Source organism: Tenrec ecaudatus, chromosome X, assembly GCF_050624435.1.
Source record: "Tenrec ecaudatus isolate mTenEca1 chromosome X, mTenEca1.hap1, whole genome shotgun sequence".
NCBI lineage: Eukaryota > Metazoa > Chordata > Mammalia > Afrosoricida > Tenrecidae > Tenrec > Tenrec ecaudatus.
This window is the reverse complement of record NC_134548.1, coordinates 11,501,156-11,527,098: the sequence shown is the minus strand read 5'-3', so window position 1 is coordinate 11,527,098 and position 25,943 is coordinate 11,501,156. Positions and strand designations below refer to the sequence as shown.

The 25,943-nt window shown below is 45.4% G+C and overlaps 1 protein-coding gene across 3 annotated transcripts in view; it reads left to right on the top strand.

Annotated features, from left to right (window-relative positions):
- The window catches only part of VEGFD (vascular endothelial growth factor D), a 45,265-nt gene extending 19,322 nt beyond the window's left edge, over positions 1-25,943 (top strand). The window contains exons 2-7 of one of the 3 annotated variants that reach the window (XR_012781205.1): positions 5,311-5,506; positions 9,268-9,458; positions 12,327-12,475; positions 14,934-15,034; positions 24,500-24,807; positions 25,735-25,943. Coding sequence is in view for 2 of the 3 variants with exons in the window: in XM_075539569.1 (XP_075395684.1) it covers positions 5,311-5,506; positions 9,268-9,458; positions 12,327-12,475; positions 14,934-15,034; positions 24,500-24,723 (861 nt within the window). In the remaining variant the exon portion in view is untranslated. The remainder of the gene's footprint in view (positions 1-5,310; positions 5,507-9,267; positions 9,459-12,326; positions 12,476-14,933; positions 15,035-24,499; positions 24,808-25,734) is intronic. The other 2 variants (XM_075539570.1, XM_075539569.1) reach the window with 2 other exon arrangements.

The window sequence follows — 25,943 nt, the reverse complement described above, 5'->3', positions numbered from 1 at the left end:
TGGCTCCAGTCTAGCTCGCACTGAAAGGCAGGACTAAGGTCATGCTAGTGGGGGTGAGGAAGCCTCAAGGAACCAGAGGGGTATTTAGTGTTTCATTGATGGTATACTACGCCCTGGTTGACTCATCCCTTCCTTTTGACCCTTCTGTGAGGTCATGACCCATTGTCTACAGATGGATTTTGGGTCTCTGCTCTGACCCCCCTCGTTTTCAACAATATGGTGTTCGTGGTCTTCTGGTACCTGTTACCCAATCCCGTCGATATCTCATGATCACAGAGGCTGGTGTGCTTCTTCCATGTAGGCATGTTGCATCTCAGCTAGATGGCCGCTTGTTCAACTTCCAGTCTTTAAGACCCCAGATTCTATATCTTTTGATAGCCAGGCACCATTTGCTTTCTTCATCACATTTGCTTATGCACCCATTTTGTCCTTTTTATATTTGTCCTGCATCCTTTGGACATGTTGTCAGGAAAGACCAGTCCCCAGAGAAGGACATCATGGTTGGTAAAATAGAGCAGCAGCAAAAAAAAGAAGAAGGCCCTGCAACAATGGGCTCAAGTGTAGGAAAAATTGTGAGGATGGTGAGGAGGCAATATTTTGTTCTGTTGTGCATAGGGTCACTTTGGGTCAGAACTGACTTGATGACACACAACAGCAACGACAACAAAAATGGGTGTGAAGCAGTATTTCATTGTACCAACTCCTGTTTCTCCTCTCATTTCCCAGGCTTCCCACTCCATCATCTTCTTTGTGTTCCAACCAAAGTGAACATCATGCTGTGTTTTCAGTAGGTTTCTTGAGATTCCCAAACCATGCCTTTTTTCACCTTTCAACTATATTACCTGACTCAACATTTTTGTTGAGGGAAGGAAATGGCAACTGGCAGTTCCCAAGTGCAGGAAATTGTAAGGCCTTTGACATTCCTACAACATGGACACCTCCAGGTCTCTTCGACGCACTGGCCCCCACACCTTCCAAGCAGCTGACTTGTCATCTTGGTCATACTTGGTTAAGATTATTGCTGAACTCTGAGCAATGTAGAGGCCCAGGCTTGTTCCAGGGGAGAATAGCATATGAATTTAGCAGTTAACAAAAGAAGAAAAATAACTACCCTCTATACTGTACTACAGAAAGAAATATACATTTCTATAATAAACTCTCTGCCATTGAATATATTTGATTCATAACAACACTGTAGGGCAGAGTAGAACTGCCCCTGTGGGTTTATGAGGCTATAACTTTTTATCATTAAAAATCATTTTATTGGGGGCTCTTACAGCTCTTATAACATTCCATACATCAATTGTAACAAGCATATTTTTACATATGTTGCCATAATCATTTCAAAAACATTTTCTAATTGAGACCTTTGTAAAAACTCTTTTCACCCTCCCTCCCCTTCCAACGTCATGAGTCCTTGGTCAATTATCTATTGTTATTATTATTACATATCTTACCATATAAACAGAAATGTGGGTGAAGGGAGACAACAGACAGTGTAATATATGAGACTGTAACTTTATGGGAGTAGAAATCCTCATCTTTCTCCCAAGGAGCAGCCACCAAGTTTCCTTTCATTCAAATAATACTCAAAAACACACTGCCATCAAGTCTACGCCAACACACAGTGACCTTATAGGACAGGGTGTAACTGACCCCTTGAGTTTCCTAGTTTAACTGTTTATGAAAGCAGAAAATATCGTTTTTCTCCCAAGGAGTTGCTGGTAGTTTTGAACTGTGGACCTTGTGGATTGCAGCCCAACCCATAACCACTATGCCACTAGGGCTCCTTATTTAAATAATAGCAAAGTCTTATTAGGAGTCCTACTGTGGCACAAACATTTACTCTCTCTTCTTCTAGCCCAATGATTGCTTGTGTGAACCCACTCAGAGGCTTCTTAAAAGAAAGACCTGCCTGACTATCGCTTCCCAAAGGCCAGGGCCTTGTTCAGGCTCAGGAGCAGTTCTGCTCTAGGGAAAAGGCACAGCAAAGTCTTACAAAGACTGCCAGCCTCACAATGCAGACTCTGGTTTGTGATCATCAAGACATCAGAGAACATAGCAGTCTTGCATTAATTATCCCTCCCACCACCCGCAAGCTACTGTTATAATCAAAAGCAGAGATCGGATACCTGGCTTCACTTCCTTCCTCTTGCTGGCTGCTTTTGACTAATTTCCTTTTTGATGAGCACTTTCATCAGGAAGGAAGAAGAAATTAAGCACGATTTATTTGACTAATCAGGAGTAGCTTATCCTGTCAAAAAGTAATTAATGGCGTAAATACCGTATATACACTGTATAAGCCGAGTTTTTTCAGCAAATTTTTAATGCAGGTTTTGTGCTAAATTTAGGTGCCTCAGCTGATAGTCGGGTCGGCTTATACTTGATTACATACGGTATGTCTTTAGAACGGTATGCACCCTTTTTATTTTGGTTGTATACAAACACGTTAGCATGACGCTGACTGTACCTGACTGAACCTTGGCTAAAAATCTTCCGGACACAGCCATGCAGTCTTGACCCCTTTGACATGCCCACCCTCCCTGAATGAGTGCTCAGGTTTCCAAGCAGGCCCTCTTGTGAGTGTTGCCTGCCATTTTATTACAGTGGGATGAGCTGCTCCGATTTCTACGTTCCCTCGGACTAATTTTGAAATAATGCAGCTTCAAGTCCGCTGAAAACATACTGAGGACTAGAATATACACCGAATTCCGACGATGCGTTGTCATATGAGTCATTCAATGGCTCTAATTCAGTTCAGAGAGTTGACAGTCCTGAACTCTCAGTCGGGTGGATTTTCAAACCCTGCTGAGATGGACTTGGAACCAGGAAGAACAATGAAGTCATACATACCTAAGAGGATCTTAGCCTCAAGGAAGTAAAATACTTTCCATATCGCATAGTTTTAAAAATGTCTTCAGCCACATGCACGGTTTTCATGATTTTCCTGTGGAAGCAGTGTTGCAAAACAAACATGTAGTTTGAAGACTGTGTTAGATATAAAGTCACGGTGCCGCCCAACTCAGAGAAGGAATGAGGAAGTGAATAAGCAGGAAAAGATAGACTTGACCCAGGAGCCCTCTTGGAGAATCATTGAAATCCATTGCTAGAGGCATTACCCTGTATTCAGAGTCTCCACAGATTCCTTGGATTAACATGTGGCGCTTTATCTGAATTCAATGCCTATTCCACAAATACTATCTACACTTCTCAAATTTCCACTGCCCCTCATGCCCAGAACATTGCCTTGGCTTGAACTTGACCCCACAGGGATGAGCTCCCTTCCCATTTGGTCCTGCTATTATAAACAAGGAATCCACCAGAGGCGACCCTCACTTCCATTCATAACATGTCCATTTTTTTGGAAATATCTGAAACCAGCCCCTATTTCCTCTCATCTGCATATGTTTTCAGTTCCTTCCTCTCTATGGGCTCATTCCTTTCGTTTATATGTCCAAGGTTCTTTTGCTTTTATTCAATACATACACACACGGGCATGCAAACATGTACACCTGGACTCCCAAGCAACCTGACCTTACAAATTCACGTCTTGAGATGTTTGTAGTCCAAAGCAGTGCTAGATGAAATATTAAATTGATCAAATTGCCACAAAAGGATAAACATCTGCAGAAACTGTTCCACTGACCCCCAACAAAAACATCCAGTTCGAAGCTATAAGACGAATGGACTCTGAATCATGGTCTGGAAGGTTCTAGAAATTACCATGAATGCCTCTGTCGCAACCCTTCTGTCAAAATTCCCCTTGGCCTACGCAATCCACCCAGCCAGCCAAAGAAAAACCTAGCCGTTCTCCAAAAGAGCTCAGCAAAAACCAGCTGCCAGGTCTCAGCTGCAGGCAGCAGACAGACCACCTCATCGTTTCTGCAGAACATTCCAAGAAGAGAGGACCTCAGGGCCTTCTGTCACCATATCCATCTCTGCCGTTGGTCTTGGGGATTGTGTAACATGTCACAGTGGGAATGCAGCGTTCCTTGTGTAACCAACCTCTTAAGTTTGAACAATGAAGTTACTGAAAATCTCACTGACCGAACTCTTTTTCTTTCAAACCCCGAAAATTCATGCAACTCTGTAGAAAGCAATTTTCCCAACAGAAATTCTAGCAGTCTATTTGATCAGGGGGAAAAAAATCCTGTTTTTGAAATTGTAAATATGTCTCAAAACGAAAGAGAAACAGAGGGTTAGAAGTGGAAACTTCAAATCCTCAGGGTCTCCAATCTTTCTAGTGTGACTGTAGGCAGGTTTCCCGGGACGGTGTGTGCCAGTTTGTCGGACAAATGAACTAACAGTAAAACAATGGTTGGCTAATGGCACCCCAAGTATGACAAATCTTGTTTTTAAGCCAATGCTCTGATTCACTCACCAATGAGCCGAGTGGGAATCCCAAATACTAACAGACAGCATTTTTCATAGACATTGGAGCACATGTGATTGGTTTTTCTCGGGTTCTAAGTTCCATTTAATTTTTTTTGTAAGTGAAGGTTATTAAGACAAATGGAAATTTCAGCAACTTGCTTTTTTTTTTTTCACGTTGGTTAACTCTATATAAGGAGTCCCTGAGTGATGGGCACTCATCTACAAGCCAGAATGGTGATGGTTTGAACACATTCAGAGACACCTCAGAAGAGAGTCCTGGCAAACTGCTTCCGAAAATGTTACAGCCTGGAAACCCTCAAAGGACAGTGCCACTCTGCAACCAACAGCAACCAAAACATATATAATGTAAAATGTGCTGTTTTGATCATATCTGAGTGCACAATTTCGTGACCGTACTTACAGTCACAATGTTATGTAACCGTGAACACCATTTGAAAACCTGTTGTCAATCGCTCCCAACAGAAACTCGGTACTCAGAGTCACTCTGCCCACCCCGCCACCCTCGGCCACCGTTGACTTTCTACTCCACATGGTTCCTCCAAGTTGGGTCAGAAACCATGCGCCCTTTCTGGGACTGGCTGCTTTTGCTCAGCATGAAATTCTCAAGGCTCATCCATGCGGCAGCCTGTCTACCCCCTGCCTCGTTTTAGCTGAAGGATGCTCAACCGTATGTCTGTGTGATAGGCTGTTGAGCCACTCCTCTGTGGATGGGCCACTTGGGTGGCTTCCACTTTCAGGCTATGGCGAATACTGCTGCAATGAACTTTGGTGGCCGTGTGTCTGCCTGGGGTCCTGCTTTCAATTCTTAAGGGTCAACCCCAAGGAGCGGAATTGTGGAGTCATATGGCAGGTCTAGGTCTCACTTTTGGAAGGACCACGAAACTTGCTTTGAAGCCGGTGGTGTTCTCTTTCCAGCAGGCATCTCTGTCTGAGCAGCAGATCAAGGCTGCCTCGAGTTTGGAAGAGCTGCTCCGCATCACGCACTCTGAGGACTGGAAGCTGTGGAGATGCCGGCTAAAGCTCAAAGATGTCACCAGCCTAGACGCTCGCTCAGCGTCTCATCGGTCCACCAGGTTTGCCGCAACTTTCTATGACATCGAGACGCTGAAAGGTAGGTGTGCGGAGGAGGGGGCCAGTCCTTTCTCTTTCCCAGATAAATGCACCCATGGGGCACGCATGTTTTAGAAGGGGCATGGAGGGGCCCTTTCCCAGCATAGGGGGCTTTGACACTGCCATCAAGTTGATTCAGACTCACAGTGACCCTATAAAACCGGGGAGAAGTGCCCCTGGGGTTTCTGAGACTGTAAATATGGGGAGTAGAAAGCCTCATCTTTCTCCCAAAGAGCAACTGGGGGGTTTGAACTGTTGACCTTGCAGTTAGCAGGCCAACCCGTAACCCACTCCATCACCAAGGCTCCTTTAGTGAGATATATTCCATCTGCTTTCAACATCAAAACGAACTGAGAAGGACACGTCAAAATACAGAATTCAACTTTTCACTCAGGGATGTGAGGGCAAAAGAAATCCACCTAAAGGGATCTGAATAGAAAAACAGCAAAACCTCCTTAGGTTTACCTAGAGAATAAAATGAAGTGGGTATTTACCAACAAGGAGTATGCACTTGACATCCCTACATTGATATTTACCAATATAGAAAGTACAGTTTTTAAAAGTTCTTCAACGTTCTGTGGCGTGCAGGGAAAAGGGAAAGGTACCACCATATATACTCGAGTATAAACCCACCCAAATATCAGCTGAGGCACTGAAAATGTGCTGGAAAACTTGGCTTAGACACAAGTATATATGGTATGTGTAGGACATGAATGAATGCTGCTGCTACACAAGGCACCTGGGCCTCCAGACTGGCGAATAAAAGTCTTGAAAATAAAGGAAAGGATGCGTCTCTGTGCAAGGGTGGCAGTTCGCTACCAGGACCGCTGCAGGCATTTGCAGCGTCGTAAGCAATGTGATGCTTGCCAGAGAATGTCGTGGCCTCCAGTTAGGCATTTAACTCTTTGGATGCCGTCCACTGCACCAGAAGCCACGAGGGCATTGTTGTGTTTGGCAGTGTAGGCGTGGTTCACATATGATCACTTGGTAACTGATTGTATGTGTTGCATACATGAAAGCGTAGGTAAATTGTTTAATCTATGAAGTGCTCCTCATCTGTCCAAATATTTTCATTGAATTGAAGAAGCGATGTAGGAGGGAAATGAAGGGTAGAGATGGGGGCGGGGAGAATGGAAAAGGAATATGCACAAGATGGAATAAGGAAGAAACTGGGGTAACATCTCTAACAATAGGACTGTATCCAGACTTGAAGCAGTGGTGGAGCTACTAATATATATGGGAATGCAGAACCACCTGGAGAAAGACTAATACACATGATTGTTGACACATTGTAGGTGGAGAAGGCATTATTTAATGCTGCATAACTACTTATGCTGGAATGTACTAGTTTAAAACATGCTTTTATCTCACAGCTTTTGTGCATTAGGAATCCTGACGTGGCTGAGGTAGGTATGACAGCCTCAGGGTCTCCCAGGAGGCTACCATCAAGGGGACACCTCGGACCATATTCATATCAAGATGCAGCTGTGTCAGGCTCCCCTTTCAAGTGCACTCAGTGGGTCTCAGCAGGATTCACTATCTTGTAGGCTGTTGGCCAAAACTGCCCTTAGTCCTTGCCATGTAGGCCCTTCTAACACAGGAGCTCAATACAGCAAAGCATCAAACCCAAAGACTAGAGAGAGGATGAGAGGTGGCAGCAAGATAAAAGAGAGGCTTCGTAGGAGAAAGGAGTCAATCTTCTGCACCATACTCAGGAAAGTGCTGGCCATCATGTCTTACTGTATTTGGTTCTGTAGCAACGAGTCACCAGACCCCGCCCAGACTCAAGGGGCCCAGGTTACTCAAGGAGGTGAATACCAGGTGGAGGGGATCTTGGGGTGTCAATTAAAAAGCAGCCTAGCATAAGGGGGGATTTCCACATCCCTTTTTAACAAATAATACATGTTTGATGACAGGGAAAAGAATGTCAGCACATGTTGTCTTTATCATATAATGGACTCTTTTCCCGAACACAGCTCCAGAACGGCCTATCCAATAGGAAGTATCAAAGTGCCACAACCTAATTTTAAAAAATAAACTCTGGGGGAAAAGCAAAAACTCCTTTAAAATGAACGGGGGCTCCTTTCATCGTCTTCGTTAAGTCAGAGCAATGGGCATTTACAAATGATTTGAAAAACTCTGACTTACAGAAAGAGACACTCCTCTTAACTTTCTATTCACACGTTTGCCAGTTAGAATCCTACTATAGTTATTTAGGAGGAATCCTGGTGGCAAAGAGGCTACACATCAGGCTACCAACTGCAAGGTCAGTAGTTCAAAGCTGCCTGCCACTCTTCAGGAGAAAGATGGGGCTTTCTACTCTCCTGAAGAGTGACAGTCTCTGAAACTCACAGGGACCCTTCTACCCTGCCCTGTGGGGTTACTATGAGTCGGCATCGACTCGACAGTGGGTTTGGTTTTGGAGTTTACAAGTTACTTAGTGAAGGCCTGGGGTGCAGCTGCTAAATGCAAAGTCAGCAGTTCAAGGCCAGCAGCTGCTCTGCTGTACAGTGGGAGTTGGTTTCCGTACAAGTTCAAATTCATTGCTGTCCAGTACATGGTAACTAACTCACAGTGACCCAGGAGGACCAAGAAGAATGGCCCCATGGGGTTTCTGAGGCTGTAAATCTTTACGGAAGCAGACTGCCTCATCTTTCTCCCGAGGAGGAGCTAGTGGGTTCAAAGGCCAACCTATCAGTAAAGCAGCCTTGGAAATCTTTGGGACAGCTCTATACCATCCTCTGAGTGGCTATCAGTCAGCATGGCCTCCATGGCCACAGACATCATTGAGAAAGTTCCTTAGGACTCAAGAGAGTCACATTTCTTCGTGGTGCTGACAATGACCTTTCCACCTTGGGGAAGAGAGGGAACTGCTCTCCAGCTGTCTCCTGTAAACTGCTTGATAAACAGCATTTGTCCGTGATTCCTTCTCTGCGGCTGCTGACTTCCTTATTGACCCACTTTTCTAGTTGCCCCCAATGTCATTATGTGCCACGAAGAAAAAGAAGATAATTAGGTCCTGTGAAGGGATAGTGAGGTGCCCTGGTGGTGCAGTGATTAAAGTGCTTGGGAGAAGTATGTGCGGCCTGCCCCTGTACAGATTCACAGCCTCGAAAACCTCAGGGGACAGTTCTACTGTGGCCTATAGGGTTGGACTCGATGGCAGTGGGTTTTTGAAGAAATTAGAGAAATGGGGAAGAACACAGATTTGGGGTTGAAAACAATCTTCAGTCAAAGGGTGACCCAAAAAAAAAACGGAAAGAAAGAAATTCCATTGGATAAAATAAACCAGGGCTAACCCAAAACAAACAAAAACCAACAACAACAACCACCCAAATTCATTGTCATCAACTTCATCCTGACTCATCGGGACCAATAGAACAGACTAGAACTGCCTCTGTGGAGCAGAGCAGCAGCTGGTGGTTTCGAACTGCTGGCCTGTGGCTAGTAGCCCACCATAGAACCCAACACACCACCAGGGCTCCTAAACCATAGCTCCAAGTCAATTCTGACTCACAGCGACCCTACAGGACCAGAATGAACTGCCCCTGTGGGTTTCTGCAACTGGAACTCTCTAAAGTCTCATCTTTCTCCTGAGGAGCAGCTGGTGATTTTGAACTGCTTACCCAGAGGTTAATGGCCCAACTCATAACCATTATGCCACCAGGGCTCCTAAGCCAGGGCTAGCGCAATGATACAATGGCTGTGTGGGACATAACCCCTGCGCACGTGGCACTCAGCCTCCATGTTTCCTCCCTACAGTGATTGACGAGGAATGGCAGCGGACCCAGTGCAGCCCGAGAGAGACCTGTGTGGAGGTGGCCCGAGAGCTGGGCCAGAGCACCGACACGTTCTTCAAGCCGCCCTGTGTGAACGTCTTCCGCTGTGGCGGCTGCTGCAATGAGGAGAGCCTGGTCTGCGTCAACACCAGCACCTCTTACGTCTCCAAGCAGGTGCGAGGGCCTGGAGGGGATGGCTTGTCCTGACGCCTGGGGGGTCGGAAATAGTGTACTACTGGCGACCACACCTACATGGCTTGCCCAGCTTTGTGCTCGGGGCTTCGTGTGGGTTAGTTGGCTCATTCAAGCCCCGAAAGAAGCTAATATGTATTCTATTAGCTCCCTTGAGAGATGAGGAAACTGAGGCTCAGAGAGACAACTTCTCCAAAGTCACATGGCTAGGGATAAGTGGAGATGGTGGTGAACAAAAGCCCTTTGAACATAATCCCTCAGAAGAAGCAACTCTTCCCTGTCCATCTTCTCCAATCCCTCGTGCCCATGGAGTGTTGTTCTTTCTCTCACTCCAATAGGGTGTCCAAAACAAACTCCACAAACTACGAACGGATGAGAGTTGACAGTGTTGCTCTGCCCTGGCCAGTCAACTCCAACTCCGAGTGACCCATCTACAGAGCAGAGCCCTGCCTGGCTCGGTGCCATCCACAAAATGTGTCAGGCCTGAGCCAGTCGTGGCAACAACCCCATCAATCCAGATGCGAGTAGCAGTAACCAAGTTAGGAAATGAGCTATAAAAACTCATGAGCCAGACGATATCCCATTGGGATATGTGTTGAGAATTCCTCACATATCTGTGTTGGGAAAATAAAATATGCAAACTCAGAGTCCCATGCATCGTGACCCTCCAGGACTGCATCTAGTACCGGATACTGAGAGGACGAGGGAGGCTAGAGCTAGCTTGTGTGTCCCTTGGGTGCCGTGCTGCTCAATTGAAAAGAATGTAATGAGGAGTGGGAAGCCCCTGGTGGTATGGTGGGTTAAGCATTGGGGGGGTGCTAATCAAAGTCAGCAGTTCAAAGCCCCTATAAAGTTGTCTTTGTCACTCGGATCAGAGCATTTGGTGGGTTTGAACCACCGACCTTTCAATTAACAGCCCTATGCTTAAGGTACCTCACCATTTGTCTAGGCCGTCTCACGATTCCCAAAGAGCCAGCACAATCACATCCCGTATTGCACCCAGTCTATCCATGGGCGATGGACATAATTACATGGACAGGGTGGAATGCTGATTTACCCCCAGCCCCACCCAAATTGCCCTTAAACCGCAGAGCTTCTTTATCCGGATCCCTTTACAGAATCTTGGACCTTGTAGCAACTCTAACCTCCACTGTTGGACAATTTGCAAGGTGAGGGGCCTGGGGACGGGCGAGATGACAGAAGGATGACTAAACCCCAACTGTTGGGGAAGAAAAAACTTGCAGGCTGTAAGACGCTTTGGCTCATGACCAGGTGGTCCCCTGGCGTCTATGCTGCACCACTGTCCATGAAGCTGATGCGAAGCAAACAGTCTGGAAACCGTTTCTGACTTGGACTCGAGGCAGTTCCATTACGTAGTGAAAGAGCCGAGTAAACACGGTTGTGATAGATGGTTTCCACTTCAGAAAGTGGAGTAATGGATCTGGATGGCTTCACTCAACAAATGAATCATTTAAAATACATACTTAAGTCTAGTTTATAACCCTTTTTTGAAAGATTCCTATTTAGACCCCCTGAGAGTGGTTTTAACCAAACAACAAACTACCTCTCACCCTAAAGTTATGGACTATTTGATGAACTGCCTACCTCTTTGAAGCAAAGTGAACAAATGAATAGGCTATGTAGTAAGAATTGCATGGGATGGTGATTAAGTAGGCAACACATTAAAATCCAGTTTGTATCCCTCCATACTCAGAGAACCACTCTGGAGGCAAACTAACTTGTGGTTCTGTAGGTTCTGGTGGCCAAGGTCTCACCTTGCTTCTTCTGGTTGTATCAAGTTCCCTTCAAAAACAATAAGGCTCACTCCTAAGAACTTCATCACTGGCTATAAAGACTGCCTGAGTTCAAATCCCCACTCTCCCATTCAATAGCTGTGTGACTTTGGGCAAGTTACGCAACCTCTCTGTGTATCTAATTGTTTACCTATAAGGATGCGAATAAAACACCCACCCCATAATGTTGTTTTAAGGGCTAACTGGATTAATAGAAGAGTCCTTACCAATAAATAAATAAAGTCCTTTCCTGGCCTATGAAAACACAAAAAGGATTATTTAAGTGTTCACTAGAGTCATATATTTGTGCGTGATGATCTTGTATCAGTCAGCTATTACTACACAGCACTGCATAATAAATGCCCTAACACTCAGTAGCTTCAAACAGCAATTTGTTAGCTTGCTCATATAGCTAAGGGTTGATAACTCTAGAGTGGACTAGGCAGGGTTGGCTTATATGCTGCAGGTTGGCCAGGTCTGCTCCCTGTGTCCTTCATCCCTAGAATGTGCAGGCCAGCTAGGTCATGTTCTCCTCTGACTGTGGCTGAAGCAGCAGAGAACAAGTCCCACCACGCATGCACAGTTCAAGGTTGTACTTGTGGCATGGCTGCTGACATCCTATTGGCCAAAGCATGTCAAGTCCAAGGTTAAGAGACAGGAAGTGGAGGTGGTGATGGTGATAATGGAAAGGGATAAGTATTACCACAATAGTCAAATATGCCCCAAATCTCAAAGAATCTTCCTAGCATCGATTTCCTTTCATCCTTACCGCTTACATCCAGATTTAAAGCAAGAACAGGGCCCAACCATGACCCATTACAAGGGTACCAGAGATACTGCAGAGGGAAGAGATCTGACCATACTTCAGCACTTGGTCAAGTGGCTTAAAGCCCTAGTCCCCTGACTTCCAGCACAGCCTCCTTAATATTATTAGTTCTCATTCTTAATAGTCAACTTGGAGAAAGTGACTACCTTAAGGGCGCAGGCAACCATGCAGACTATAGGACTTCTTGTTTAGCAATATATGTGTGTTCATGGTTATCTTTCTCGGCTACAGCTCTTTGAGATATCTGTCCCTTTGACATCAGTACCTGAATTAGTGCCTGTTAAAGTTGCCAACCACACGGGTTGTAAGTGCTTGTCAACGGCTCCCCGACACCCATACTCAATCATCCGAAGGTCCATCCAGGTTGCCGAAGAAGATCGGTAAGCGATTCTTTTTCTCCACAATCCAGCATCCTTCGCGTGTGAGGACTGCACTGTTGGCTCTGTTTTAAGTTCTTCTCTTAGCTTCTAACTCAGATCAACTGGTAATAACTGTTTGGCAGGGATAGCTGAGCATTTCAAGAGGCCCAAAACACTTAATATGCAGAGCCCTGGGTGGTGTAAACAATTTTTCACAACTAGCTTGAAGGTTGGTGGGTTGAACTTGCCCAGCAGTACTGTGGAAGAAAGGCCTGGCAGTCTGCTTCCATAAAGAAACAAGCAGCCCTCTAAGTGAGATGTCAACTAAGTCCACATGGAAGAAGCACACCGTCATCAGTCACCAAAGGATTGTAAACCATATGATCCGAAGTCTAAGGAGAGATTAGTATCAGAGGCTAAATTGTGGGAATCCAGTTTACAGAAGACTATAGACGACAGCGGGAGCCCAAGATACATTTTTGGGAACAATATAGGTAATAAGTCTCTGGTGAAATCCCTCTATCCATAGTTAAGGAATGAGAGGAAAGTGGTTACTAAACAGATTGCACTGGAGACATGAGTATAGAAGATCAAAGGGATAAATCTGACTTTGAACAATTAAAATGTTGTCAGTTGATCTCCCCTCTGATGCATGGTGGACCTGATCTGGTTTTCAGCATTTTCTGTATTCTTGATTTTCATTTGTTCATATTAGGGTGTACCTAAGAGGTGTTATGTCACTGGGGGTCACCCTCTTAAATCTGTTATATGGATTTCTTTCTTGGCTACAGCTCTTTGAGATACCTGTTTTCTGTTGTTTGGTATATGAAACCCAGGACTGATGAATTTATAGAGGCAGCAGATAGAATAAGGGTTTTTTTTGGGGGGGGGGTGTAAAGTGCGGGGGATAAAAGGGAGATGCTGTCAAGGAATCCAGGGGGAAAAAGGATGTTTGGAAACTGATTGTGGGAACAATTGTACAATTCTGCTTGACATGATCAGACTATGAAATGATATGATGCATGTATTAACTCTCAATTAATAATATATTTTTAATACAGTCAAGAAAACTGGGATTAGACCCAACTCAATGACACCCGGTTATAATGCTCCTATAAAAATGTGCTCTAACCTGACACTTGGCGAATGGCCACTTTTCAGGAACAGGCCGAAATGAAATGTCTCACAAGCTGTTTCGATGTTTAATTCCTGAAAATGGGGAGTGGTGTAATGATCAGTGTCTGAAATTCCCTGTTCACTGCCATCAAGTCTATCTGGACTCATACAGGACAGGGTAGAATTGCACCCTGGGAGTTTCTGAAACTGTAACTCTTTACGGGAGTAGAAAGCTCTGGCTTTCTCCTGAGGAGCGGCTGGTGGTTTTGAACTACTAACCTTGCATAGCTTAACACCAACCGAAAAATTCTCATTTGAAATGAAACTGCCTTAATATTAATTTGTCATTGAATTTTCCTTGAGAGCATTTTGTAAAGGTTTTTGAAACCACTATGGCAAAGGCCATTAATTTTAAAAAGGAAAAAAAAGTAAGGATTAATATAGAGAAGCAAATTGACGGATAAAAACAAAACAAATCAGAAAACTCACTGAATGAGAACATCAAATACGTAAGTTGTCTATTTAGAATTTGCCACAGTGAAGCGGTAAATGTTTTGTGAGAATGCAGTTGGGCTGCAGATCACAAGATCAGCAGTTCAAAACCACCAGATACTCTGAGAGTTGCAGTCTCAGAAACCACAAAGGCAGTTCTATCCTGTCCTGCAGGGTCACCAGGAGTCAGCATCGACTCTATGGAAGTGAGGGGTTTTTAGCCAGTCACAAGGCCAGCCGGTAGTTATATCTTAACTGACATTTCATGTATGCATTTTCTCAAGATACAAGTAATTAACCAACTAGGCTCCTAACTGAAAATTTGGTGGTTTGAGCCAACAGATAGGAACCACGGAAGAAAGTCCTGGCGGTCTACTTTTGGAAATCAGTCACTGAAAACCCGTGGAATGCAATTCAATAGACAGGTTGCCCTGAAGCAGAGCTGACTTGGAAGCAGCTGGTCCTGGTAGCATGGCACCTGGAAGACCCTGGCCCCTCTCCTCACCACAGCAGTACGGAAGCTCAGAGAAGAGGAGCCCATGTTCTCCATGTGCCCCAGCCCCCCTTGTCTCCATCTGCAAGAAGATAATGCTTAGGGGCTATGCTCAAACAATATTGACTTTAGGTCACTAAGCTCAGTTGACAGCGGTACTCTGCAGCATCTCTAACACCATTCTGCCCCCCAAAGATGATTACTTTCCCAAAGGGCATAGCATTCCTACAGATTTCAAATAAATATAATATGTACCAAAGTGCATCTCTTGCGGTGCACACAATTCACAAATATCAGTTCACATGGTAAAAAAATGTTCCACAGATAATGGTGACCTTTCACAGCTTTTCAATCTGGTCCATTGTTCCCTTTCCCTAGATGTCCCCATTCCAAGAAGCTCTGTCCAGCTGATATGCTCTGGGACAGCAACCAATGCAATTGTGTGCTTCGGGAGGAGAATCCCTTCGGGGGGATGGAAGGTACTGATAACCCCCAACCCACTGCCATCTATTGACAGTCACTCTTGCCCCACAGCAACTCCAGACAGGGTTTCCGAGGCCGTAACATTTTACAGGAGCAGACAGCCTCATCTTTCTCCCAAGGACCAGCTGGTAATGATTGTTGTTAGAGATCCCCTAGTCGGTTCCCACTCAAAGCGACTCGTACGTACCCCAGAACACAACACCGCCAGACCCTGTGCCATCCTCATCATTGCTGTTCGCTTTGAACCCATTGCTGCAACCATCTTGTTGACAGCCTTCCCGTGCGCTGCCCCTCTCTACTTTACCAAGCGCAATGTTCTTCTCCAGGGACTGGTCTCCTGCTAACATGTTCTAAGTACCTGAGACCAAGTCTCAACATCCTGGCCTCTGAGGAGTCTTCTGGCTATCCTTCTTGCAAGAAATATTTGTTTGCTCTTCTGGTAGTCCGTGGTACTTTGAATAGTTTTCACCAGCACCATAATGCAAATTCATTAATACTCCTTCCATCTTTCTTTACTCAATGTCAAATTTTCATGTGCATATGAGGTGATTGAAAAATATTATAGCTTGGATCAGTCACACCTTAGTCCACAAAAATCCTTGTTTTTCAAAACTTCTGCAACAGATTTACTGAAAGCAATGCATCATTTGACTGCTGCTTCCATAAACGTTGGTTGTGGATCCAAGCAAGATGAAATCTTTGACAACTTCAATCTTTCCTCCATTTATCATGCTACCTATTGGTCCTGTTGTGAGCATTTTGCCTTCTTTATATTAAGCACGATCAAACAAAACTTAAACTCACTGCTATGAGTTTGACTCATAGCGACCTTCTAGGACAGGGTAGAGCTGTCACTGTGAGTTTCCCGAAACTGTAACTTGTTATGGGAGTAGAAAGCCTGATATTTTTCCTATGGAACGGCTGGTGGTTTCAAACTGCTAACCTTGAGGTTAGCAGCCCAACTTGTAACCCACTACAACACCAGGGCTCCTTTAAGCATGATAGCAGTAGTGAAATCAAACTAGCAAAACAACAATCACACCTAACTTGTGTGTGTGTGAAGGGGGGACTTTTCTTTGTAGTAACTCATTCAATCCCCTCAATACTCCCACAGTGTGTCATCATTAGCTCTTTTTAAAATTTACCAAGTTGTCACACCAAGCTGTCTAGAAATTTGCTCAAAGCCACACCAAACCAAACTCACTGCCATCAAGTCAATTCTGACTCATAGCAGCCCGATAGGACAGAGTAGAACTTCCCCCCATGAGTTTCTGAAATGATAACTATTTTTTATCATAACTTTTCTTGTAGTTTGCTCTTTTTTAAAAAAAATCATTTCATTTGGGGCTCATGCAACTCTTATCAAAATCCATACATACATCCATTGTGTCAAGTACATTTGTACATTTGTTACCATCACCATTCTCAAAACATTTGCTTTCTACTTGAGCCCTTAATATCAGCTCCTCTTTTTCCCCTCCCTCCCCGCCCCTCCTCCCTCATGAACCCTTGATAATTTATAAATTATTAATTTTGTCATATCTTACACTGATGTCTCCCTTCACCCCCTTTTCTGTTGTCTGTCCCCCAGGGAGGGGGTTACATGTAGATCCTTGTCATCGGTTCCCCTGTTCTACCCCACCTTCCCTCCACCCTGCCGGTGTCGCCACTCTCACCACTGGTCTTGAGGGGTTCATCTGTCCTGGATTCCCCGTGTTTCCAATTCCTATCTGTACCACTGTACATCGTCTGGTCTAGATTTGGGATCATGATAGTAGGGGTGGGTGGGAGAGAAAGCATTTAAGAACCAGAGGAAAGTTGTATGTTTCATCGTTGCTACCCTGCACCCTGACTAGCTCAAGACTACAACTCTTTATGGAAGCAGAAGCCTCATTTTTCTCCTGTGGAGTAACGGACGTCCTTAGGTTCTTGTGGCTCCCGTGCTAACCGTTCTACTACAAGCTTGCCAACTCATCCCTCTGCTTTGTAATCTTAATAGCTCAGAGAGATGTGTGGTTGTTGTTGTGTGCTTTCAAAGCAACTGTGACTCTTGGCGATTCGCTATGACAGAGTAGAACTGCCCCATGAAGATCCCCAAGCTGTCATCTTTAAGGAAGCAAATTACGAGCTCTTTCTTCCCTGGAGTGGCTGGTGGGTTTGAACCGCTAACCTTTGGGATAGCAGCCAAGGCCTTAACCGTTGTGCATCTAGGATTGTTCCTCCAAAGAGATGAGAGCATCCCAAAGCAGTGAATTTTAAAGGGGAGGGCAACATGTAGTGTTTGGTCTACTACAGGTTACAGGAGCAGAAAACAATTTTATTCCGTTGAGTTCATTCCACAATGTCCTTTGGAAACACTGTAATCATTGGAAAAACCATGGGAGAGAATGGACACTCTCCAATGGGCGCTTTATATTCATTCATTTCTTGGAGATACTTGACATGGACCCCCTCACACCCCACACTTCCTGAGGAAATTGCAAGGAATCATCCAATTGGAGCCTTGATTTTTTTTAACCATGATCAAGTAATAAGCAAAATATTTGATAATTCAAGTATAAAGGGTATGCCCTAGACCCCATAAGAAAGCACCTCATTGGCCTCTCAGCTGCCTTCTAAGGATTGTCAGGGAAAGTGCAACTCAAGCTTGAAGGCTAGAGGGAGGAATGGGGTAGAAGTGGGAGGGGTTGCCTGCTGCCTGAAAACCTGGAAGTTCAAGGTCACCCAGAGGGACTCTGGAAGAAAGACTCATGAAAGCCTTAAAAACCCTGTGGCTCGAACTTCTACCCTGACACACATGGGGTCACTGTGAGTCACAGTCAACTCAGTGGCAGTCAAAAAAGAAATGGAAAAGCCAAGTCATTTCAATGTGTGCAAATCTTGAAGAGCCGCTCGACAGCAAGAGATCAGCCAACCTCCACTGGGACACTCCCACCACCCTGGCAGCTCAGTGGCTCTGTGCACATTTTGTTGCTAATAAATGTTAATGAAGCCAATAGAGCAGTGGGGGCACAGAAATACAGCGAGAGCTGCCCTGGTGGCATGGTGGTTAAATGAGGGGCTGCTAACCAGAAGGTCCATAGTTCAAATCCACCAGCCGCTTCTCCGGGGAAACATGGGGCTTTCTACTCCTGTAAAGAGTTGTAGTCTCAGAAACCCACAGGGGCAGTGCTACCCTGTCCTCTAGCATCACTACTAGTCAGAATTGACTCAATGACAGTGAGTTTGGTGTGTCTAAGTACTCATATTTAAATTGTTTAAATAAACGAGTGAAATTAATTTTATAATATCTATCATTAGTCTAATTGCTCCAGAATATCATAATTTCTATAGGTAATCCATACACTAATTTTACATTCCTTTTTTGTGCAAGGTCTTTGAAATTCAGCATATAGTTTACCCTGATAAAACAAACTAAAATTATTTTTTTTAATCACAGAAACTCTGTTGCTATTATGTCTATTGTTATTGAGGACAAAGTCTAAATGCCCCATAGGGTTTCCAAGACTGTAGACATTTATGAATGGCCACATCTTTTCCCATGGAGCGGCTGGTGGTTTTGAACCACCAACCTTTTGGTTAGCAGCTCAACACTTAATCATTGCACTACCAGTGCTTATTCCCATCGTGCAGGTGAGATCCAACACATAGTGACTTCATGCACAAACAGAGGAAAGCGGCGCCTAGTTCTGTGTCGTCCTCACAATCCCCAGCATGCTCAAGTCTATCATTTCAGCTAGTATGCCCATCTGTGTCACTGAAGAGCCCCCCTCGGCCTCCCAGCCCTCTACATCAACACACAGGATGTCTTCCTCCAGATGATGTATGCAAAAAATTGAGTCTGACAACAATCTGTTACCCTATACACATAGTCATGAGAGATGAATGCAATTCCTTCTCCATTATGACTCATGTTTTCATAGTGCCCCACGTATGATGGAGTTCCATTCTGATGACTCCCACCTGAAACTGGTTCCTAAGTTGAATACCACTTTCTCTATATATGTAGATCACATTATTTTTGCTTCTTATTATCAATATCTTTATCAATCGGCTCTTAATCTGTCTTTGGGGGTTGGAAATATTGCATACAAGTGTACAGATCTATTTTAACATTGTGTGTGGCACACATTTGCCATAGCTGCATTCTAAGTCAGGGACTGCCTGGACTGAGAGAACGTGACTGTGGGAGCCAATCTACATGGAACTGAAGACAGCAGATTGGCTCCGGGAAGCATCGCTCGTGTGTGAGGAAGGTGGGCCTGAGCAAAGGGAGCCAGTGAACTGAGACAAGTGCAAAGGGAAGCCTGGGGGAGCTGAAAATGGGACCAGCCATTGGATATGAGCCCAAGGACAAACTCTTAGATGAGGTAGCTTCTTCCTGCTAACAGGAATTCCTGGAGAGAGTGCACACGATAGGGGGAGAAGAATGGAGTGCTCTGAGCTTGAGGCAACAAGCCCCCAAGACTGGCAGTGGCAAGACATCATGTCCTGGCTACTGGAGGAAATGTAATGTGGTGGGGACACATAAGAGAGGCTGGGGACAGTTGAGAGAGAAAGCAGGATAGGCCTCCGGGACTGGAGCCTGGATTCAGGGACACCACTGAATCGCTTCAACAGGAGAATGACACCTTCCATCTGAATTTTAGTGACATCAGCTTAGTGGCCATGGAGAAGCGGAGGGGTTGGCACTAGGCATTGGGACCAATTATAGGAAGAAGAATGGGACCATTTCAGAAGCTGTAGCATCGTAGTGGGTTACACATTAGGCTCCTAGCTGGAAGGTCAGATGTTCAAATCCACCAGCCTCTGTGGGCAAAAGAGACGGCTTTCTACTTCCATAAAGAGTTACAGCCTCAGAAACGCACAGGGGGAGTTCTACCCTGTCCTCTAGTGTCCCTATGAGTCAGAAGGAACTCGATGGCAGTGAGAGTGAGTAGCCATAACGGAGGTGAGAGGCAGGGGTAGCTGGCTTCACTGTTGCTTCATCTACCATAATCCCTTTCATGTGGGCCCAGTGCATGATTGCTTTTCCCGTGAGCCCCTCGGACTAGTGGCGTTTACTGCACTTCACATTTTCCATGCACGCGGCCGTTGAGTCCCCAGTGTTTCTTGGACAGTGTCTGCTCTGTCATGATTGTGCGCATTTAGGTTTGAGAATCCCAGCCCCAGTTGATTTCATCTTATTTGATCCAGATCTTTGCTCTAAATTGTTTTTTAACAGAAAACAAAACACTGGGAGGCCCAATTCTGTATTTTAAAGTACCCAGTCCTGCCTCTCCTTCCTCAAGAAAGTCACAAATGTCAAAAAGTGACTTTCAACTGTTTCCTCACTTTACGGATACAAATGACAAGGTGACGGATAGGATATTGGTGTCCTGTCGTCAACCTCCCCAGAGATAGAAATCCATCTTCTTTTTCTTTTTTTTGACTGAGTCCCCTGCTAGTTGCCAGTCCTCCCTACCCGCCTCCCGCCAAGCTCCCTGGCATCCTACCCATGTTACCTTGCTCAGACGGATGTGAAGACAGCCCTTGCCAATGACTGGGCTGAAGTTCAGAGAACACCTGTAGACTGTTTCCTTAAACCAGCCTATCCCAGAGCTCCAGAACTGCATTGGTCTAGTGTGTTTTCCTGAATCTCTGCTGCCACCTAGTGATCAATCCAGCTCTTTTATAACTTCCGAATTATTCTCCAGTCCCTGGAGAAAGAGGTCATGCTTGGTAAAGTAGAAAAGAATCTTCACTGCCATTGAGGGGATGCTGACTCATAGCGATGGCATAGGACAGGGTAGAACTGCCGCCTGTGGGTTTCCAAACCTTTTACATGAGTAGGAAGCCCAGTCTTTCTCCTGCAGAGCGGCTGGTGGTTTTCAACCTTACAGTTAGAAGCCCAGCACGTAAATGGGCAGCGAAAAAGTGGAAGTCTCTCAATAAGATGGATTGACACCTTGGCTGCAACAGTGGGTTGAAACAGAAGAACAATTGTGAGGATGGCACAGGACCGGGCAGTGTTTTGGTCTGTCGTACCTTAGGTCTCAATGAGTTGGAACAATCTCGATGACACCTAACAACAGCAAAGACGCCTTAGGAGTTCCTAGGTGGTACAAGCAGGTCATATGCTGTGCGCTGCTAATTGAAAGGCTTGAAGTTTAAGTTCACTCAGAGGTGCCTTGGAAGAAAGATCTGGTGCTCTTTTTTATTTAAAAATCATTTTATTGGGGGCTGATACAACTCTTATCACAATCCATACATTCATCCACTGTGTCAAGAACATTTGTACATTTTTTCCAATCATCATTCTCTAAACAGTTTATTTCTACTTCAGCCCTTGTTATCAGCTCTTCTTTTTTTAATCATTTTATTAGGGACTCATACAACTCTTATCACAATCCATCCATACATATTCTTTGCCCTCATCATTCTCAAAACATTTGCTCTCCACCTAAGCCCCTGACATCAGCTACTCATTTCCCCCTCCCTCCCTGTTCCCCCCTCCCTCATGAACCCTCGATAATTTATAAATTATTATTTTATCATATTTTTCCCTGTCCGACGTCTCCCTTCACCCACTTTTCTGTTGTCCGTCCCCCAGGGAGGAGGTCACATGTAGAACCTTGTAATTGGTTCCCCCTTTCCAACCCTCCCTCCTACCTCCCAGTATCGCTACTCACACCACTGGTCCTGAAGGAATCATCCGCCCTGGATTTCCTGTGCTTCCAGTTCCTATCTGTACCAGTGTACATCCTCTGGTCTACCCATATTTGTAAGGTAGAATTGGGATCATGATAGTGGGAATGGGAGGGGGAGGAGGCATTTAGGAACTAGAGGAAAGTTGTATTTTTCATCATTGCTACATGGCACCCTGACTGACTCATCTCCTCCCGGAGACCCTGGCCAACAAATGGGCTTTGGGTCTGCACTCCACACTTCCCCTTCCATTCACAATATGATTTTTTGTTCTGATGATGCCTGATACGTGATCCTTTCGACACCTCGTGATCGCACAGGCTGGTGTGCTTCTTCCATGTGGTCTGTGGGCTTTGTTGCTTCTGAGGTAGATGGCCGCTTGTTTACCTTCAAGCCTTTAAAACCCCAGACGCTATATCTTTTGATAGCCAGGCACCATCAGCTTTCTTTGCCACATTTCCTTATTCACCCGCTTTGTCTTCAGTGATTGTGTTGGGAAGGTGATCATCATAGAATGCCAATTTAATAGAAGAAAGTATTCTTGCATTGAGGGAGTACTTGAGTGGAGGGCCAATGTCCTTCTGCTACCTTAATACTAAACCTATACTAAACCTATAAACATATGCACATAGAGATATTTCCCCATCCTCATATATAAATATACAAATATATATATATATATTTATATCTATAAATATATTTATATATGTACATGCCTTTATTTACATCTATAAATGCCCTTTGCCTCCTAGCTCTTTCCTCTATTTACTTTGACTTTCCTCTTGTCCCACTAACATGCTTATTCTTCATTTGGGTTTCAGTAATTCATCCTGGTTTGATTACCCTTGATCACATCCTACCAGGCTATCGATTTGGATCACTTGTTGTTCCCTTGTCCCTGGGTTTGTTAACACCACTACCTTCCCGCCCCCCCACCTTCCCCTCTCCCATGTCCTCCCGGAACTATCGGTCCTGTTGTTTTCTCCTCCAGATTGTTCATCCACCCCATCTTATTTAGACAGACCTCCGGAGATAATAACACGCACAAAAACAAAACAAAGCAAAACCAAGCAACAATATACAACAAACCAATGACAAAAAATGCAAAACAAAACACAACCAGAAAGAAAAGCTTGTAATTAGTTCATGGACCGTTTGTTGGCCTTTAGGAGTGTTTTCCAGTCTAGTCTGCGGGGGCACCAAATCCTGGTCCACCTTTAGCATTCCCTAGGGACCTCGCTGCTCTGTTCCCTTGCTAATCTGTTGCACCCCTTTAGTGTTTTGCCTCGGTGTGGAGGAATCAGATTGGGCACAATTCCCACACTGTGTCTCCAGTGTTGTCCCCTGTAGGGCTATGGGTCAGTGAGGGACGTTGTGTCTCATAGTGGGACCAGCCACGTGGTCCTCTCTGTGAACTGGGTGCTCTAATCAGGAACATCATCCTCAAGGCCTGGTGGGCCAGGATGTGATCCACATTCTCCTCCTTCCCCTTCATCTACTCCTGTGTGCTCTGATCGGATATGTCCCTCTCCCGGCGCTGCAGACTCAATACTGTCCTTTGAAAAAAATCTTCTGGGGGAAGGGGCAGGTGTCCCCGCAGTAGTTGGGATTGGGGCCGGCCCCTCAAACCTCTCCACTGCTTCCCTACTCTGCGCTGGCATGTTGCATTCACATCTTGGAGCACTGGGTTGAAGTGTGGTCCCTCTTTCCCTGTGGAGATATAAACAATACCCTCCCCTTGGGTGGGTTAGTGCCCTGTGCCCCTGCCACCCATTTCTTTATTATTATTATGAATTTTCCTTTCCCCACCTCCTTTTTAGTTGGCTACCATATGTATCCCTGGATTTGGTCTGGTAGGTCTGGTATTCTATCATCAAAAAAAAAAAAATCAGCGATTCAACACCTTGTGGAGAACAATGCTATCCTGACTCAGGTGGGGTAGCCAGAAGTCCTAATCAACTCCATGGCACCTGGTTCAACCAAATCCATTTTCATCAAGTAGATTCTAACTCTTATGACTCTTCATTAAAAAAAAAACCCAAACTCATTCCCATCAAGTCTATTCTGACTCATAGCAACCCTATAGGACAGGGTAGAACTGCCCTCTGGGCTTCTGAGGCCTAAATGTTTACAGTCACAGAAAGCCTCATCTTTCACCTGCAGAGCAGTTGGTGATTTCAAACTGTTGACCTTGTAATTAGAAGCCCACTGCCTAACCTATCAGATCACCAGCAGTCCTTTATGACTTCTAATTCACTGCCATTGAGGCAACTCTGACTCGCAGCAACCCTACAGAACAAGGTAGAATTGCTCTTATGGGTTTCAGAGGCTTTAAGTCTTTACAAGGGCAGACTGCCACATCATTCTCTCTAGGTCTAGGAGCACCTGGCGGCTTTGACCAATTGACCTTGTGGTTGGCGACCCAACTATGCCACCAGGGCTCCTTGAGAAGGGGATCTAAATGACTGCAGGACAATGTAAAAGAGGCAACATAGTGGCCACAACACATTGCCTGCTAACTGCAAGGTCAGCAGTTCGAAACCACCAGCCTCTCCCAGGGAGAAAGTTGGGGCTTTTTACTTCCGTAAAGAGTGACGGTCTCAGAAACTCACAGGGGGGCAGGCAATTCTACCCCATTCTATAACGAGAGAGAGAGAGAGAGAGAGAGAGAGAGAGAGAGAGAGAGAGAGAGAGAGAGAGAGAGAGAGAGAGAGAGAGAGAATGACATCATACAGGCTACTGTTCCCCCCAAGCGACTCTTGTCTTTTATTTAGAGCACGCTCACCTCCGGGAGCTGCCGCTATGTGGGCCGCACATGAAGTTCGACGAAGATCGCTGCGAGTGCGTCTGTAAATCTCCGTGTCCCCGAGACCTCATCCAGCACCCGGAAAACTGCAGCTGCTTTGAGTGCAGAGAAAGTCTGGAGAGCTGTTGCCAGAACCAGAAGATCCACCACCCGGACACCTGCAGGGGAATGACTTTTCCGCTTTCCCCGTGATTCTTCCCCCACCCCTCCATGTGGAATGTAAATGCAAATGCCATCACACCGCAGGGGGCTCCTTAGGAACCTCAAGCTTTCTCAGTGAGCACTTTTGAGGCAGAGGTAGTAAAAGCAGAGATGTGGCCAATTGGAGATCAAGGAGAGGTTCTTGGGCTATGATGATTCATTGTGAAGTCAAAAACAAAACAAAACACCTTGGCATCCCTGGGTGGTGTAAGTGGTCATGGGAGGGTTGGAAGTTCGAGGCCACCCTGGAGGTGCCTCTGAGAGCAGGTATGGTAATCTACCTCTGAAAAGTCAGCCATTGACAACACCACGAAAGTCCATTCTATTCGGATGCAAAGCCGCCCTGAGCCCAACTAAGTTGGCAGCAACGGGTTGCTTTTGGGGAATATTGAATGCTAGCTAATAAACCCAATCGAAGCTGATGAGGGATTTAGACCATGTTCCACTCAAGGGAAGGGAGGGGAAGGGGGGGAGGGGAGGGGAGGGATAGGACCCTGGTGGTGTCGTGGTTATGTGCTGGGTTGCTACATACAAGGTCAGCAGTTCAAAACCACCAGGTGCTTCTTGGGCGACAGATGAGGTTTTCTACTCTCATAAAGAGTTTATAGTTTCAGAAACCCACGGGGGCAGTTCTACTGTGGCCTATAGTGTCCCCGATGAGAGGGAATCAATCCAATGGCAGAGATGGTGGAGTTTGTGAGCCTTAGAGGGCGGATGTTTGAGATAAGCAAACTGACTGTTGGGGTCACTATAGAGTTTTACTTTGACTCCGTGGATGCTGCTGGACTTGCAGCGTGGACAGACTGTAGAAGGGCAGCGCCCTTGGAGGTGACTAAGTGGGATGTAAGCGAGAGCGGATTCATTCCTGTGAGAGGCCCTTTTGGAATTTGCGACTTTAAAGTGGGTACCAGGGAATTTTCCTTGGAACCTAATGCGGAACAGTTATTCCTTGGAATAGAAATCTCAACTCTGAATTCTTGTGTTTCTTTCCCTTTGCCACAGCTGTGAGGACACATGCCCCCTTCCCACCAGAACCAGTGCACATGGAAGACCGATGTGCGCACAGTACAGCTGCTTTCCAAAGGAGAAAAGAGCTGCCGCCCACGGGTTTCAACGCTGGAAGAAACAACAAACCAAAAAAAGCCAGGCAAAAGCAACCCATGATGTCAATCTTGCTCTCCAGTTCCCCACCCCCACCATAGTAAACAGCA